The 13,807-nt window shown below is 41.9% G+C and overlaps 1 protein-coding gene across 1 annotated transcript in view; it reads right to left on the reverse strand.

The window, feature by feature from the left end:
* Positions 1 to 7,261, reverse strand: part of col27a1a (collagen, type XXVII, alpha 1a) — a 366,487-nt gene extending 359,226 nt beyond the window's left edge. The window contains exons 1-2 of the mRNA XM_045688056.1: positions 6,833 to 7,261; positions 2,561 to 2,631 (exon numbers count right to left, since the gene is read on the reverse strand). Of these exons, the coding sequence (XP_045544012.1) occupies positions 2,561 to 2,631; positions 6,833 to 6,885 (124 nt within the window). The 5' untranslated portion in view covers positions 6,886 to 7,261. The remainder of the gene's footprint in view (positions 1 to 2,560; positions 2,632 to 6,832) is intronic.
* Positions 7,262 to 13,807: the final 6,546 nt, after the last annotated feature.

The raw sequence follows: 13,807 nt of genomic DNA on the forward strand, positions 1-13,807 counted from the left end.
ATCAGAGGCAGTAGGGATGACCAGGGATGTTCCCTTCATAAGTGTGTGAATTTGACAATTTCCTGTCCTGCTAAGCATTCAAAATGTAACTAACACTTTTGGGTGTCAGGTAAAATGTATGGAGTAAAAAGTATATTATTTTCTTTAGGAACGTAGTGAAGTATAAATAGTAAAGTAATGTACAGATACCCCCAAAAACTACTTAAGTATTACTTTAAAGTATTTTTACATAAGTACTTTACACCACTGCTTTTACACCAAAAGTTAAAACAGTGGTTAAAAGAACAGCAGGTTTGTAGCCACTCATGAATTTTTTTTGTTGCTGTTTGTTTTTGTTACTGTTTTTTACAACTCATAGGTCCAATAACAATGTGTCCGATAATTATTATGTGCAATGTCTTGACTTCTGTGTGGAAACATATCTGTATGTCCTGACCTCTGTTTTTTGTACTATTCTTTTCTTTTAAATATATTTCAGAACTGTATGTTGTCTGCTCGTAAATGTTTTTTTTTGTTTATATGTTCACCTGCCTGGGGACTGCAGATGGAAATTAGCTGTTGGCTAAATCTAGTACAACGCATTTTTATCAAGTCTACTGAGACTTATGTTTTGTTGTATATTGCGCCTGTTCAAATAAACGTAAAAATAATAATAATATGTTCAATAGGAAAAATCAGCCCCCGCTCGCAACCACCCAGCAGGTGGTCCCTGGAATACACCATGGGGACTGCAGGCGATGGGACTGCCACTGACTGGTTTAAGTTGATTGGTGTGTCTCTGCTCTAAGACATGGTATCCCTGCCAAACTCCATAGGGCCCAACTCCGATTTAGGAAATGTACACCTTTCCTACGCACGCCTTTCCTGCGCCCTTCTCAGTAGTTAGTATTCAGACTTACCTTATGCAGGTGCGTAACGGGCTTTGCAGGCTTGGTGTGCGCGCTCAATACATTTAATTAAACCGCTGAAAACCCTCCCACTTACTGGCCAACAGATTTTCTCGTGGAGTTTTAATTCAGGGTTTTCAGTAAATTTATCTTAAGCCTTTAAAAATGGTGTACCTTTAACTCAAATTTGTCGACAGACTAGAATACATAAAAAAACAGGTTCAGAATATAGGGATCAACTAAAGAAAGCCAACTAAATATGTGCATATTCATCTCCGATTGAACACTAACTGGTAGATAAAAAAATGCTCTGATTTTGTAGATTACTTAGGCAAATTTTGGGGTAAGGAAAGTATGTATTATTAATTTAAAAAACAGGTTTGGAGAGCCTACAGTGGTTTGATTCATCCTGAAAGTTGCCATAATCAAGTTCAAACCATTAAATATTGGAAGGTGGAAAAAAAGTGTACAATAAAGGGTTGAACAATAGCCCTATAAATCTACCTTAATCCTCACTAATCATGGAACTGTCCAGTCGTCGTGAACCGTGCACTAAGGTCCATGTTTAACCTGCTACGTGTGGTTCCATAATGATTCAAATAGGCTACATGTCCCAAATTTTTGCACACTGGAGTGAGTTATAAATGTATGTGGGTATTACTGACGGTGGCTCCCAATAGTGGCTAATATTTAACATGATACAAAATGTAAAATATAACGGAGAAAAGAGCATAAACAGATTCAGCCCTACAGAATCCTATAGCTTGCGTCTCCAAATTTCATCCACGCAAATGTATATATTATATTTATTTATTTATAGACTACTTAACTGTAGAAAGGGGGCCTTAATACATGTCATGTTGATTTGATTTTCAGTTTGCTTCCATATGACATTCATCTCTAGGGATCCTTCTCAATCCCCTCTCCAAATGAATTACTCATTTACCTAGCTCTTATCAATTTATAAATTACAGTGCATGGAGAATGCTGTTATTTCTATCAGAAAAAATAAAGTAGATGCTTTTTCCACATGTTCACACGACCTTATTCGTGGTCTCCTCGCACGTAAAGGTAATGGAATTAAGTCAAGGTCTGAATACGACATATCTGTAGACACACGTCCGCCACACCTTAATTTCTTAGATCTCCACCCAGAACAAATGGCGGGTGAATAGCAGGCAATTCTCATGCTTAAGTTCAAGGTCATAATACGCATAGAGAAAAGTACAGAAGGGAATTATGTTCCATTTGCGCACCTTTAACTCGGGTCGGAATTGGCCCCTATGGCCTATGCCTCTTCGCTTCTAATTCAATTCCACATAATGGATGAGTTCAGGGCCTCATTACTCCAAAATAGTAAAAAAAAATATATATATATATATATAATTTGAACCAGAGCAGTTATTGTAATTCTGTGTCAATTGTGTTAATTTGTGTCTTTGGAAAGCCGCAAACCTCACAAGAGCCATCACACCTTAATGAGCCGTTTGAGCTCTACACACACATTGCCATGGAAACATCCAAATCCCATACAGCATGTATACAGGCTTGCGCTATGAGCACAATATAACTCCAATCCAAGCTGTTTCACTGCTTTTCCACTATTAAATAGGCACTGTGAAACCAGGGTGGAAAAGAAAAGAAATGAATGCCAGAAGGAAGTAATGTCTTACCTTCAGAGTGTACTTGTGCAAGTCCCAGGTAAAAAGTACAATATAAAACTGTACAGAGCAATAGGACTCTCCTGTGAGGAAGAAAGGAGAGGCTGGTTAGAAACACTCTACAGCAATTAATGTTACAGCTAGGTTGGCTCGCTAAACAACTTAAGGCCCAAAATGCATTTTTTATTGTATTGAAAGAATTACCTTTCACGAGACACTATACTTCACTTTATATCATTGTAGTTGATATCAATGGTAAGTTGAATTTGCAGATGGGATGTATGAGCATGACATGAGAAAGACTTATGAGTGTTGCTGCATTATGGTGATGTCAGGTGAAATAAAAAGCTTAAATCTGGGTCAGAACATACCCCAAAACAACAACCCAATCACAGCCTGTCATTTAATAACTCTCCATCATAATTATCATCATCATAAAGAATTGCAATAAAGTTCTCTGCAGAACTATTTCACGTTAAAGGCAGCTTAGTCTCTAACACCCAGCAGCAGCAGCCTCCAGTGAACATGTCCCTCTCACCACACTACAGGGGCTGACCAGGATCGTGTTCACTAGGCCACGCGATGGAAAACCTTCAAAAATATTTAGCAATGGAAAGCTACAATAAGCATTTCTTAATGGGTCCAGGTAGTCTCTCCCTGTTTCAGTCTGTTTTCTATTTCAGTTTGGTGTCCCAAGAGGAGTGAGGTGAGTGAATGACAGGTGGACTGGTAGCTCCAGAAGGTGAGGTCAGTACAGGTGCATCAAAGCTGGGCCCGAGAGACTGAAAAACAGCTTCTATCTCATGGCCATCAGACTGTTAAACTGCCATCACTAACACAGAGAGGCTGCTGCCTACATACAAACTCGAAATCATTGGCCACCTTAATAAATGGATCACTAGTCCACTCAACTCCCATTTCCCAACTCCCCCCCCCCCCCCCAACAGTCATTCTGCATTAGCAAATAACAACCCGGAGAACCAGAGAATGCTCTGAAACCACTGTCTGATCTCACAGTAAGTAACGCAGCAGAGTGCCATCATCACCAACCTGACACCACTCTAACAGCTGGTTGTGGTCTCTGAGAGGTCTGGGAGTGTGTGTCTCATGACAAGCAGCTGGTTGTGGTCTCAGATTGTCTCTTATCAGCTGGGCAGGGATCCGCTGGAAGTGAGTTTCATTCTGTCAGTCGATTTACATGTATGTGAACCAGACTTAATGTTGAGTCAACTAAGTTTGCTTGAAATTAACAGTATTTTTACAGTTGCACTGTTTTTACAGACTAAAGTCTACCTAGTGGGCTGGCAAAATCTGTATCCTAAAGGTGGTTTGGTTAGAGGAGATACTGATGCTTGTAAAATGGGCTCTGTGGCAGGTCTGGGTTATGTGGGTTTGCTGGACAATTGGATTCTATTCGTTTGGAAACAACACTGCTTTTTAATAGGCAAAAGTTGCAGCCTTGGTGGTTTAGTTCAGACGGAGCTGTGTGACAGGTCGTTGGAGCTCCGTGGTCTCCTGTAAATGTAAAGCTGAACCTACAGGAGACAGCTTCGGCATACAGTGTAAATACGTCTGACATCTGCATATATCCTGTCTTTGGCGGTTTCACACTGCAACACCAGGGATGACTTTACAGCTGCGAGATTTGCAAGCAAGCTGAGTCTTCAAAATACAGGGCCAAAAGAACAAGAAAGCATCAAATACTAGCCAGCACAACCTCCGCAACCCTCAGTCAGAACTCACTTCATGGATCTACTGTTTCTGTTAGACCAGCTCTGCAAGAACCGTTGGTTGTCTCCCAGTGAGCAAAAGTATATAGTTGAGTAGGAAGACCTGCCCTCTCAAAGACCTCTCCACCCTGGTAGACAACTCCTCAGTGTTGCCCTCCCAGAGTGAAAAGAACCTTAGCGTGACCCTGGACAACACCCTGTCGTTTTCTGCAAACATCAAAGCAGTGACCCACTCCTGCAGGTTCATTCTCTACAACATCGGTAGAGTACGACCCTACCTCACACAGGAAGCGGCACAGGTTCTAATCCAGGCACTTGTCCTCTCCCGTCTGGACTACTGCAACTCGCTGTTGGTTGGGCTCCCCACTTGTTTAAATCAAACTCCTGCAACTTATCCAGAACGCTGCAGCACGCGAGGTTTTCAACCTTCCCAAGTTCTCTCATGACACTCCACTGGCTTCCAGTCGAAGCTCGCATCCACTACAAGACCATGGTGCTTACCTACGGAACAGCAAGAGACACTGTCCCTCCCTACACCCCAACCTGAGCACTCCGTTCTACCACCTCAGGTCTCTTGACCCTCCCACCCTGTCCCAATGGTGGAACCAGCTTGAAACTCTACCTCTTCAAACAGTATCTTAAATAATCCTTGTTTCTCTCTTTCTATATGTATTTCTCTCTCTCTCCCCCACTCTCTGTGAGAGGGCTATCCATCTGGTCTCAACACATACACATTTGATTGAACTTTGATAATATGCTGAATATTTTTTTGCCAATATTGTTAGCTAAATAGGTTATGCTGTTTATTGTCATCAGTTGAACAACAAAGCCACTGAAGACACCAGTGAAACAAGGTGGTGTAGTTTAATTATACATTTATTCATATTGTTATGATATATCACTTAGAAAACCTAGCTGTTTATTTTTAAGAGTAGATAGCCTAACAGTGACTGGCTGTGGACATCAATTTTGTCAGGACATGTGTTGAGGCACTGGACATTCCTTGATCTAAAAAAGTTGACAAACAACCTGAAAGAGACTGATAACAACCAGTTGCTTGTTTGGAGACGGATAATGGACTGAGGAAAACCAAAAACAGATGGAACTCAAAAGTTGACAAATCACTTCACAGAATCTCCCTCTTCGATAAGACTGAGCGATAGTTGTTCACACAACTCACCCGCCGACTCCAGCTGGTTTAAGTGTGGAGTGCGGTCATTATCCGGGTCCATCGTTAGTACTTCATTATGCAGTTCATCCTTGACCAAAACGACCCATTAAAACTTATCACTTTAACTCTTCACAGTGTTGCAAAAAAAAAAACTACGACTAGTCCCTGAAATGGTCAACATTTTATAGGCTTCGGCTAAGTGAAAACGAATGTACATGGCCTAAATACCGCCACTTTTAGACGAAAGACGTTCGTTTTCAGTCGCCGGGGTAATTGAATAGGCATAATTGTATGCGCACTTTGCGCTGAGAAAGTTACAGCTTTGACGAGAGCGCCGTGCATTCCAAAGATAACATAGCAAATGTATTTTAGGTTATTTTTCTAATTAATAAAAAACCTACAGTAGGCATATATTAGCATAGGCTTCTTCTCACTGTCGCCCTCAACTGTATTCTCCTAAAACCCTTGCTTGACTGCATATTCGACCTAAATTAGCCTATTGTAACATCATATTCGACCTAAATTAGCCTATTGTAACATCATATTCGACCTAAATTAGCCTATTGTAACATCATATTCTACCTAAATTAGCCTACTGTAACATCATATTCGAAAAGGTTACAAAGTAGATCCTGTTCCAACTGAATCAGTAACTTTCTCTGGAGCTTAATACAAACAGCTTCAGGATATTTCAGACTCTAGGCAACTGTAAACCTGCCACAAATTAACATCGTTTGTGACAGGCTGCTGGATCATTGCCTGCCGGCAGGTAGGATACATACCAAGAAGGTTGGGCCAGTAAACGAAAGGTAGCTAGTTCGAACCTCCAAGCCGAGTAGATAACAAATCAGTCGATCTGCCCAAGGCACTTAATCCTAACTGCTCTGGATAAGAGCGTCTGCCAGGTGAAAGTGGAGACAGGTTAAATAAGTATTTTTAATCCTTGAGACATGGATCGTGTGTGCCATTGAGTGTGAATAGGCAAGACAAAATACTGACGTGCCTTTGTACGGGTATGGTAGTAGGTGGGTTTGAGTGTGTCAAGAATTGCAATGTTGCTGGGTTTTTCACACTCAATAGTTTCCTGTGTGTATCAAGAATACTCCACAACCCAAAGGACATTCAGCCAATTTGAGCCAGCATCCCTATGGAACGCTTTCGACACCTTGTAGAGTCCATGCCCCGAAATAATTTAGACTGTTACTCAATATTAGGAAGGTGTTCTTAATGTTCTGTACACTCAGTGTATATAGGCTAGGATAACTGAACATCTGCATTCAAAATCACATCGTAACTATCAGTCAGGTCCACTTCAATTAGGCTGCATATGCAAGTGTGTGAGTGACTCCATCACAGAAAACCATCCAGTATAGAAATACTTACTTTGTGTCGAGATAAGAGGTTCTGCAATCTCTCCTTCGGATCCCTAGATTCATTTGTATTCATTTGTCCTGGCAGTCAAAAACCTGATCTGTTAATCACAGCGTGACTCCTTTGCAAGGGAACAGAAAGCACCGGTTGTCCTTTAACACATTTGAGAAGCTTGCAATACAGTTCCAACGGAAAGCTCTTCTATTGATTTGCCTATCAAGACCAGCATAAATGACTGTAGTCAGCCAGAGAGCTGTTTGACAGGAAACTTTCCAGGGTGACTTTCTTCCGATATTCCCCGTGGTTCATTCATTTATGCCGATCCGTAATGAGGGACGTTGAATCAGAAATAAAATGTTTAGTTCTTGAGGGGGTTACCGAGTCAGGAGCGGAGGACTCATCCTTTTCCTTTTTAAACAGCCTCTCTGTGGGTGACCGACCGTAAGGCACCGCAACACAGGGTGTCGGGTTACAAACCCAGCGGTTGCGCTGGGCAACTACACGAAGCCTCCAGGGGGTGGCCACACGATCCCGCTTAATCGGGAAACTGTCCTGTTAAAATTACCATTGAAATAATCCACGGCCGTATGTGAGAAGGTGCGTATATTCATTATCTACAATGTAACGAAAATAGGCTCAACATGATCTTTATGCACTAGAACGTTTATTTAACTGGTTTAATTGAATTAATATAGCATGTCTAACAGATGGTCATTGCTTATGATGAAGTCCTAGAGCATAGATATTTCCTGCATTAGCCTGTGACTCTTATTAATTAACATGTCTCACAAAACCTCCCAGCATTCTAGTTTTCACAGATGTTACAGCAAACTTGGCAGGTGTGTCTTACAAGCCACCCTTGTATAAACAGGAGCAAGAGCCCTTGAGATAGATGTGATTTGTAACTTTTTGGGTGACCCCACTAAATTCAAATATAAAACTCTGTCATTCTCATTGAAAGCAAGTCTAAGAAGCGGTATATCTGTTCTGTGTGCTATTTATATGTTTCCTGGTCTTAAGTTTCATTTTTGCATCTTTTACTTTCGGCTTTGTACATGAGCTTCAAACAGCTGAAAATACAAAATGTTTGGTTATGGAAAATATATTTCACAGCGGTTTAGACGGTACAATATTTATCTACACTATATTTGCTTGTTTTGTCACATACATTTAAATTATATGAACTATTAGCATTTTAGCAACCAGGAAATGGCAGCGAGATTTCTGCATATTGCATCTTTAATGGTCAGTATCTTGGGTAATGGGAAAGCCATTAGGCCTACTTAACAAAGCAAAAAAAAAGTGAATCAAAGGTGTATAAACAAGCATGATTGAGCCATATTGTAGTAGATGTCAATGTGTACATGATAATGGGATGAAGTTTGAAAAACCATACAGCAGCTGAAATATTCCCCAGCCTGCAATGAGGAATCGGCCCAGAATCATGTTTCGGACTCGGCCCGGAATCAAAATGAATGATTGCCCAGAATCGGCCCAAGTACATCGGGCCGTTTCAGTCTACCAGAATTCAGCCGACTTTGCCGGCATCTAACCAGAATCCCGCCAGAAGCGGCCCGATGCAAATTTAAATAAATGTATACAAAATTACCCTATTTAGTCATTTTAAATATTACTATTATACGTTTTATACATACAAATTATACCCATCCACAAAAAAACATATTGTGTCGGAGGAAACACTATACACCTGGTGACCGTGCATGCGCCTAGCCTGCCGCAGGAGTCACTACAGCGCAATGGGACAAGGACATCCCGGACCGGCCAAACCCTCTCCTAAATTGGACGACGCTGCGCCAATTGTGCGTCGCCTCATGGGTCTCCCATTCGCGGCCGGCACGGGTCTCAAACCAGCATCTGGAGCAACGCAGTTGCTTAAAGAATTTAATTTAAATGTCAATTGTATTTTTTGATCACAGAAACAATGAGAAAATCTGGAAAAATAAATAATGAAAGGTTAATTATATAAAGTGTAATCATCTGCCAGAGAGTAGTCCCAATCGGCCCGAGCCCCAAGTAATACATTTGGCCAGATAACTCTCACCGGAATCGGCCAGAGCTCAATCCCCGCATCCTAGCCATATGTAATACTGCCAAAGGCAGCCCAGACTTGGGCCACATGAGGTCGGCCGAGTCTGACTCTCAGCCGAGTGCCCCTACTCTCAGCCGGAATCGGCCCAGATCCACTGTGCTTGCAGGGTTGAGATATTTGAGGAAAAAAGGTACACACACTCATATCCAAATAACCCTTCTATAACATAGAAACACTGACATGTCTGCTCTGAGAACTTTTCACCCTTTGGCTTTGTTCACACATATGAATCATGTAACCATCCTCTTACATAGGTGTTCCTGTTGAACAATGTAAAAAGAAGTTACACGGTTTCACCTCTGACAACTTTTTGGAAATTATCTTTCATTTCGCCGACATTTATATTTCTCACTATCTCATAAGTAATTTTAATTACTCAGGAATATTGTGCAACCATCCTCTCACGTGTGGTGTCAATATTTATTTAACTGTTTACCTTCAACATGTTTGTATTGGTATTTATGAGGGATCCCCATTGGCTGATGCCAAGGCAGCATTAAGGGACTTACATCACACATAAAAGATAAAACAGTACATCATATAACATTATTACACCACTACATATCTACTATACAAAATGTGTAATACCACCAAACAATAATATTACAATGTGCACTACCATTCAAAAAGTTTGGGGTCACTTAGAAATGTCTTAGTTTTTGAAAGAAAAGCACATTTTTTGTCCATTAAAATAACATCAAATTGATCAGAAATCCAGTGTAGACATTGTTAACGTTTTAAATTACTATTGTAGCTGGAAATGGCTGATTTTTAATGGAATATCTGCATAGGCGTACAGAGACCCATTATCAGCATGCATCACTCCTGTGTTCCAATGGACGTTGTGTTAGCTAATCCAAGTTTATCATTTTAAATGGCTAATTGATCATTAGAAAACCCTTTTGCAGTTATGTTAGCACAGCTGAAAACTGTTGTTCAGATTAGAGAAGCAATAAAACTGGCCTTCTTTAGACTAGTTGAGTATCTGGAGCATCAGCATTTGTGGGAAACAAAGCCCTTTCTTCTGAAACTCGTCAGGCTATTCCATGCAGAAATTGCCAAGAAACTGAAGATCTCTTCAACGCTGTGTACTACTCCCGTCACAGAACAGCGCAAACTGGCTCTAACCAGAATATAAAGAGGAGTGGGAGGCCCCGGTGCACAACTAAGCAAGAGGACAAGTACATTAGTGTCTAGTTTGAGAAACAGACGCCTCACAAGTCCTCAACTGGCAGCTTCATTAAATAGTACCCGCAAAAGACCAGTCTCAATGCCAACAGTGAAGAGGCGACTCTGGGATGCTGGCCTTCTAGGTAGAGTTGCAAAGAAAAAGCCATATTTTAGACTGGCCAATAAAAATAAAAGATTAAGATGGGCAAAAGAACACAGACACAGGACAGAGGAAGATTGGAAAAAAGTGTTATGGACAGACAAATATAAGTTTGAGGTGTTCGGATCACAAAGAAGAACATTCGTGAGACGCAGAAAAAATGAAAAGATGCTAGAGGAGTGCTTGATGCCACCTGTCAAGCATGGTGGAGGCAATGTGATGGTCTGGGGGTGCTTTGATGGTGGTAAAGTGGGAGATTTCTAAAGGGTAAAAGGGATCTTGAAGAAGGAAGGCTATCACTCCATTTTGCAACACCGTGCCATACCCTGTGGACGGCGCTTAATTGGAGCCTATTTCCTCCTACAATAGGACAATGACCCAAAGCACAGCTCCAAACTATGCAATAACTATTTAGGGAAGAAGCAGTCAGCTGGTATTCTGTCTATAATGCAGTGGCCAGCACAGTCACCGGGTCTCAACCCTGTTGAGCTAATATGGGAGCAGCTTGACCGTAATGCACGTAAGAAGTGCCCATCAAGCCAATCTAACTTGTGGGATGTGTTTCAGGAAGTCCCTCTTTGTGGCACCTGAACAAATCAAATCAAATCAAATGTATTTATATAGCCCTTCTTACATCAGCTGATATCTCAAAGTGCTGTACAGAAACCCAGCCTAAAACCCCAAACAGCAAGCAATGCAGGTGTGGAAGCATGGTGGCTAGGAAAAACTCCCTAGAAAGGCCAAAACCTAGGAAGAAACCGAGAGAGGAACCAGGCTATGAGGGGTGGCCAGTCCTCATCTGGCTGTGCCGAGTGGAGATTATAACAGCACATGTCCAAGATGTTCAAATGTTCATAAATGACCAGCATGGTCAAATAATAATAATCATAGTAGTTGTCGAGGGTACAACAAGTCAGCAACTCAAGAGTAAGTGTCAGTTGGCTTTTTCATAGCCGATCTTTGAGAGTATCTCTACCGCTCCTGCTGTCTCTAGAGAGTTGAAAACAGCAGGTCTAGGACAGGTAGCACATCCGGTGAACAGGTCAGGGTTCCAGCAGGTCTGGGACAGCAGGTCTGGGACAGGTAGCACATCCGGTGAACAGGTCAGGGTTCCAGCAGGTCTGGGACAGCAGGTCTGGGACAGGTAGCACGTCAGGGTTCCATAGCCACAGGCAGAACATTTGAAACTGGAGCAGCAGCACGGCCAGGTGGAATGGGGACAGCAAGGAGTCATCATGCCAGGTAGTCCTGAGGCATGGTCCTAGGGCTCAGGTCCTCCTCCGAGAGAATTAGAGAGAGCATATTTAAATTCACACAGGACACCGGATAAGACAAGAGAAATACTCCAGATGTAACAGACTGACCCTAGCCCCCTGACACATAAACTACTGCAGCATAAATACTGGAGGCTGAGACAGGAGGGGTCAGGAGACACTGTGGCCCCATCCGATGAAACCCCCGGACATGGCCAAACAGGCAGGATATAACCCCACCCACTTTGCCAAAGCACAGCCCACACACCACTGGAGGGATATCTCCAACCACCAACTTACCATCCTGAGACAAGTCCGAGTATAGCCCACAAAGATCTCCGCACCGGCACAACCCAAGGGGGGGCGCCAACCCAGACAGGAAGACCACGTCTGTGACTCAACCTACTCAAGTGACGCACCCCTCCTAGGGACGGCATGGAAGAACACCAGTAAGCCAGTGACTCAGCCCCTGTAATAGGGTTAGAGGCAGAGAATCCCAGTGGAGAGAGGGGAACCGGCCAGGCAGAGACAGCCAGGGCGGTTTGTTGCTCCAGCCTTTCCGTTCACCTTCACATCCCTGGGCCAGACTACACTTAATCATAGGACCTACTGAAGAGATGAGTCTTCAGTAAAGACTTAAAGGTTGAGACTGAGTCTGCATCTCTCACATGGGTAGGCAGACCATTCCATAAAAATGGTGCTCTATAGGAGAAAGCCCTGCCTCCAGCTGTTTGCTTAAAAATTCTAGGGACAATTAGGAGGCCCGCGTCTTGTGACCGTAGCGTATGTGTAGGTATGTACGGCAGGACCAAATCGGAAAGATAGGTAGGAGCAAGCCCATGTAATGCTTTGTAGGTTAGCAGTAACACCTTGAAATCAGCCCGACCCATTACAAGATTTAGTTGCGGTTTAGGGTTTAGTGAATGATTTGTCCCAAATTCAATGCTTTTAGTTAAAAAAAAGATATATTTAGGACTAACTTATTCCTTGCCCCGCATTCTGAAAGTAACTGCAGGTCTTTGTTAAGTGTTGCAGTCAGTTCAGTTGCGGTGATAGCTGACATGTATAGTGTTGAGTCATCCGCATACATAGACACACTGGCTTGTCATCCGTAAAGATTGATAAAAGTAAGGGGCCTAGACAGTTGCCCTGGGGAATTCCTGATTCTACCTGGACTTTGTTGGAGAGGCTTCCATTTAAGAACACCCTCTGTGTTCTGTTAGACAGGTAACTCTTTATTCACAATATAGCAGGGGGTGTAAAACCATAACACATAAGTTTTTCCAGCAGCAGACTATGATCAATAATGTCAAAAGCTGCACTGAAGTCTAACAAAACAGACCCCACAATCTTTTTATCATCAATTTCTCTCAGCCAATCATCAGTCATTTGTGTAAGTGCCGTGCTTGTTGAATGTTCTTCTCTATAAGCGTGCTGAAAGTCTGTCAATTTGTTTACTTTAAAATATCATTGTGTCTGGTCAAACAGCATTTGTTCCAAACGTTTACTAATGGTTGGTAACAGGCTGATTGGTCGGCTATTTGAGCTAGTAAAGGGGGTTTTACTATTCTTGGGTAGCGGAATGACTTTCCCTAACCCTAACCCTCCAGGCCTGAGGACACACACTTTGTAGTAGGCTTAGATTGAAGATATGGCAAATAGTAGTGGCAATATCGTCCAACATTATCCTCTGTCATTTCCATCCAAGTTTTCAGACCTTAGTGGCCTGTCATTGTTGATAGACAACAATTATTTTTTATAATAATATCATCAAAGGTATTATCTAAGTGAGTTTCAGAGATATGCAGATTATGAATGTCATCTGTTACTAGCAAGTAATCGATTTTTACATATGTTAATGTTGGCTATTTTTAGCAGTAGACTAACTTACCAAGCTAAAAATGGTTAGCTGATATGGCTATTTGAGTGACTGTCGGTGACTGACATAACAAGCGGAAAATTGCTTACAATATGTACAACCAGATTTCTAACTATTCTAGTATTCTAACTCTTAACAGTAAGTTGAGACCCAGACTGAGTTCCCAAAATTAAGTAATTCTTTGCAGTTTTAAAGCAAGTTTTCTGCAGTTCCACACATTTTTCCATTGGGCGGAGAGAAAACGTAGCAATTTCGAACACATTTCATGCAATTCTTCTGATTTTGCCATGGGGCAGAGATACATTTTTTCAGTTTCAAAGATAATCTCCTGCAACTCTACACATTTTGCCATGTCTTATGCCATGTTAATGATATCCGAGTGAGATTGTGTATTCTACTATTCTAACTCTAAACA

Source organism: Salmo salar, chromosome ssa01, assembly GCF_905237065.1.
Source record: "Salmo salar chromosome ssa01, Ssal_v3.1, whole genome shotgun sequence".
NCBI classification, from domain to species: domain Eukaryota; kingdom Metazoa; phylum Chordata; class Actinopteri; order Salmoniformes; family Salmonidae; genus Salmo; species Salmo salar.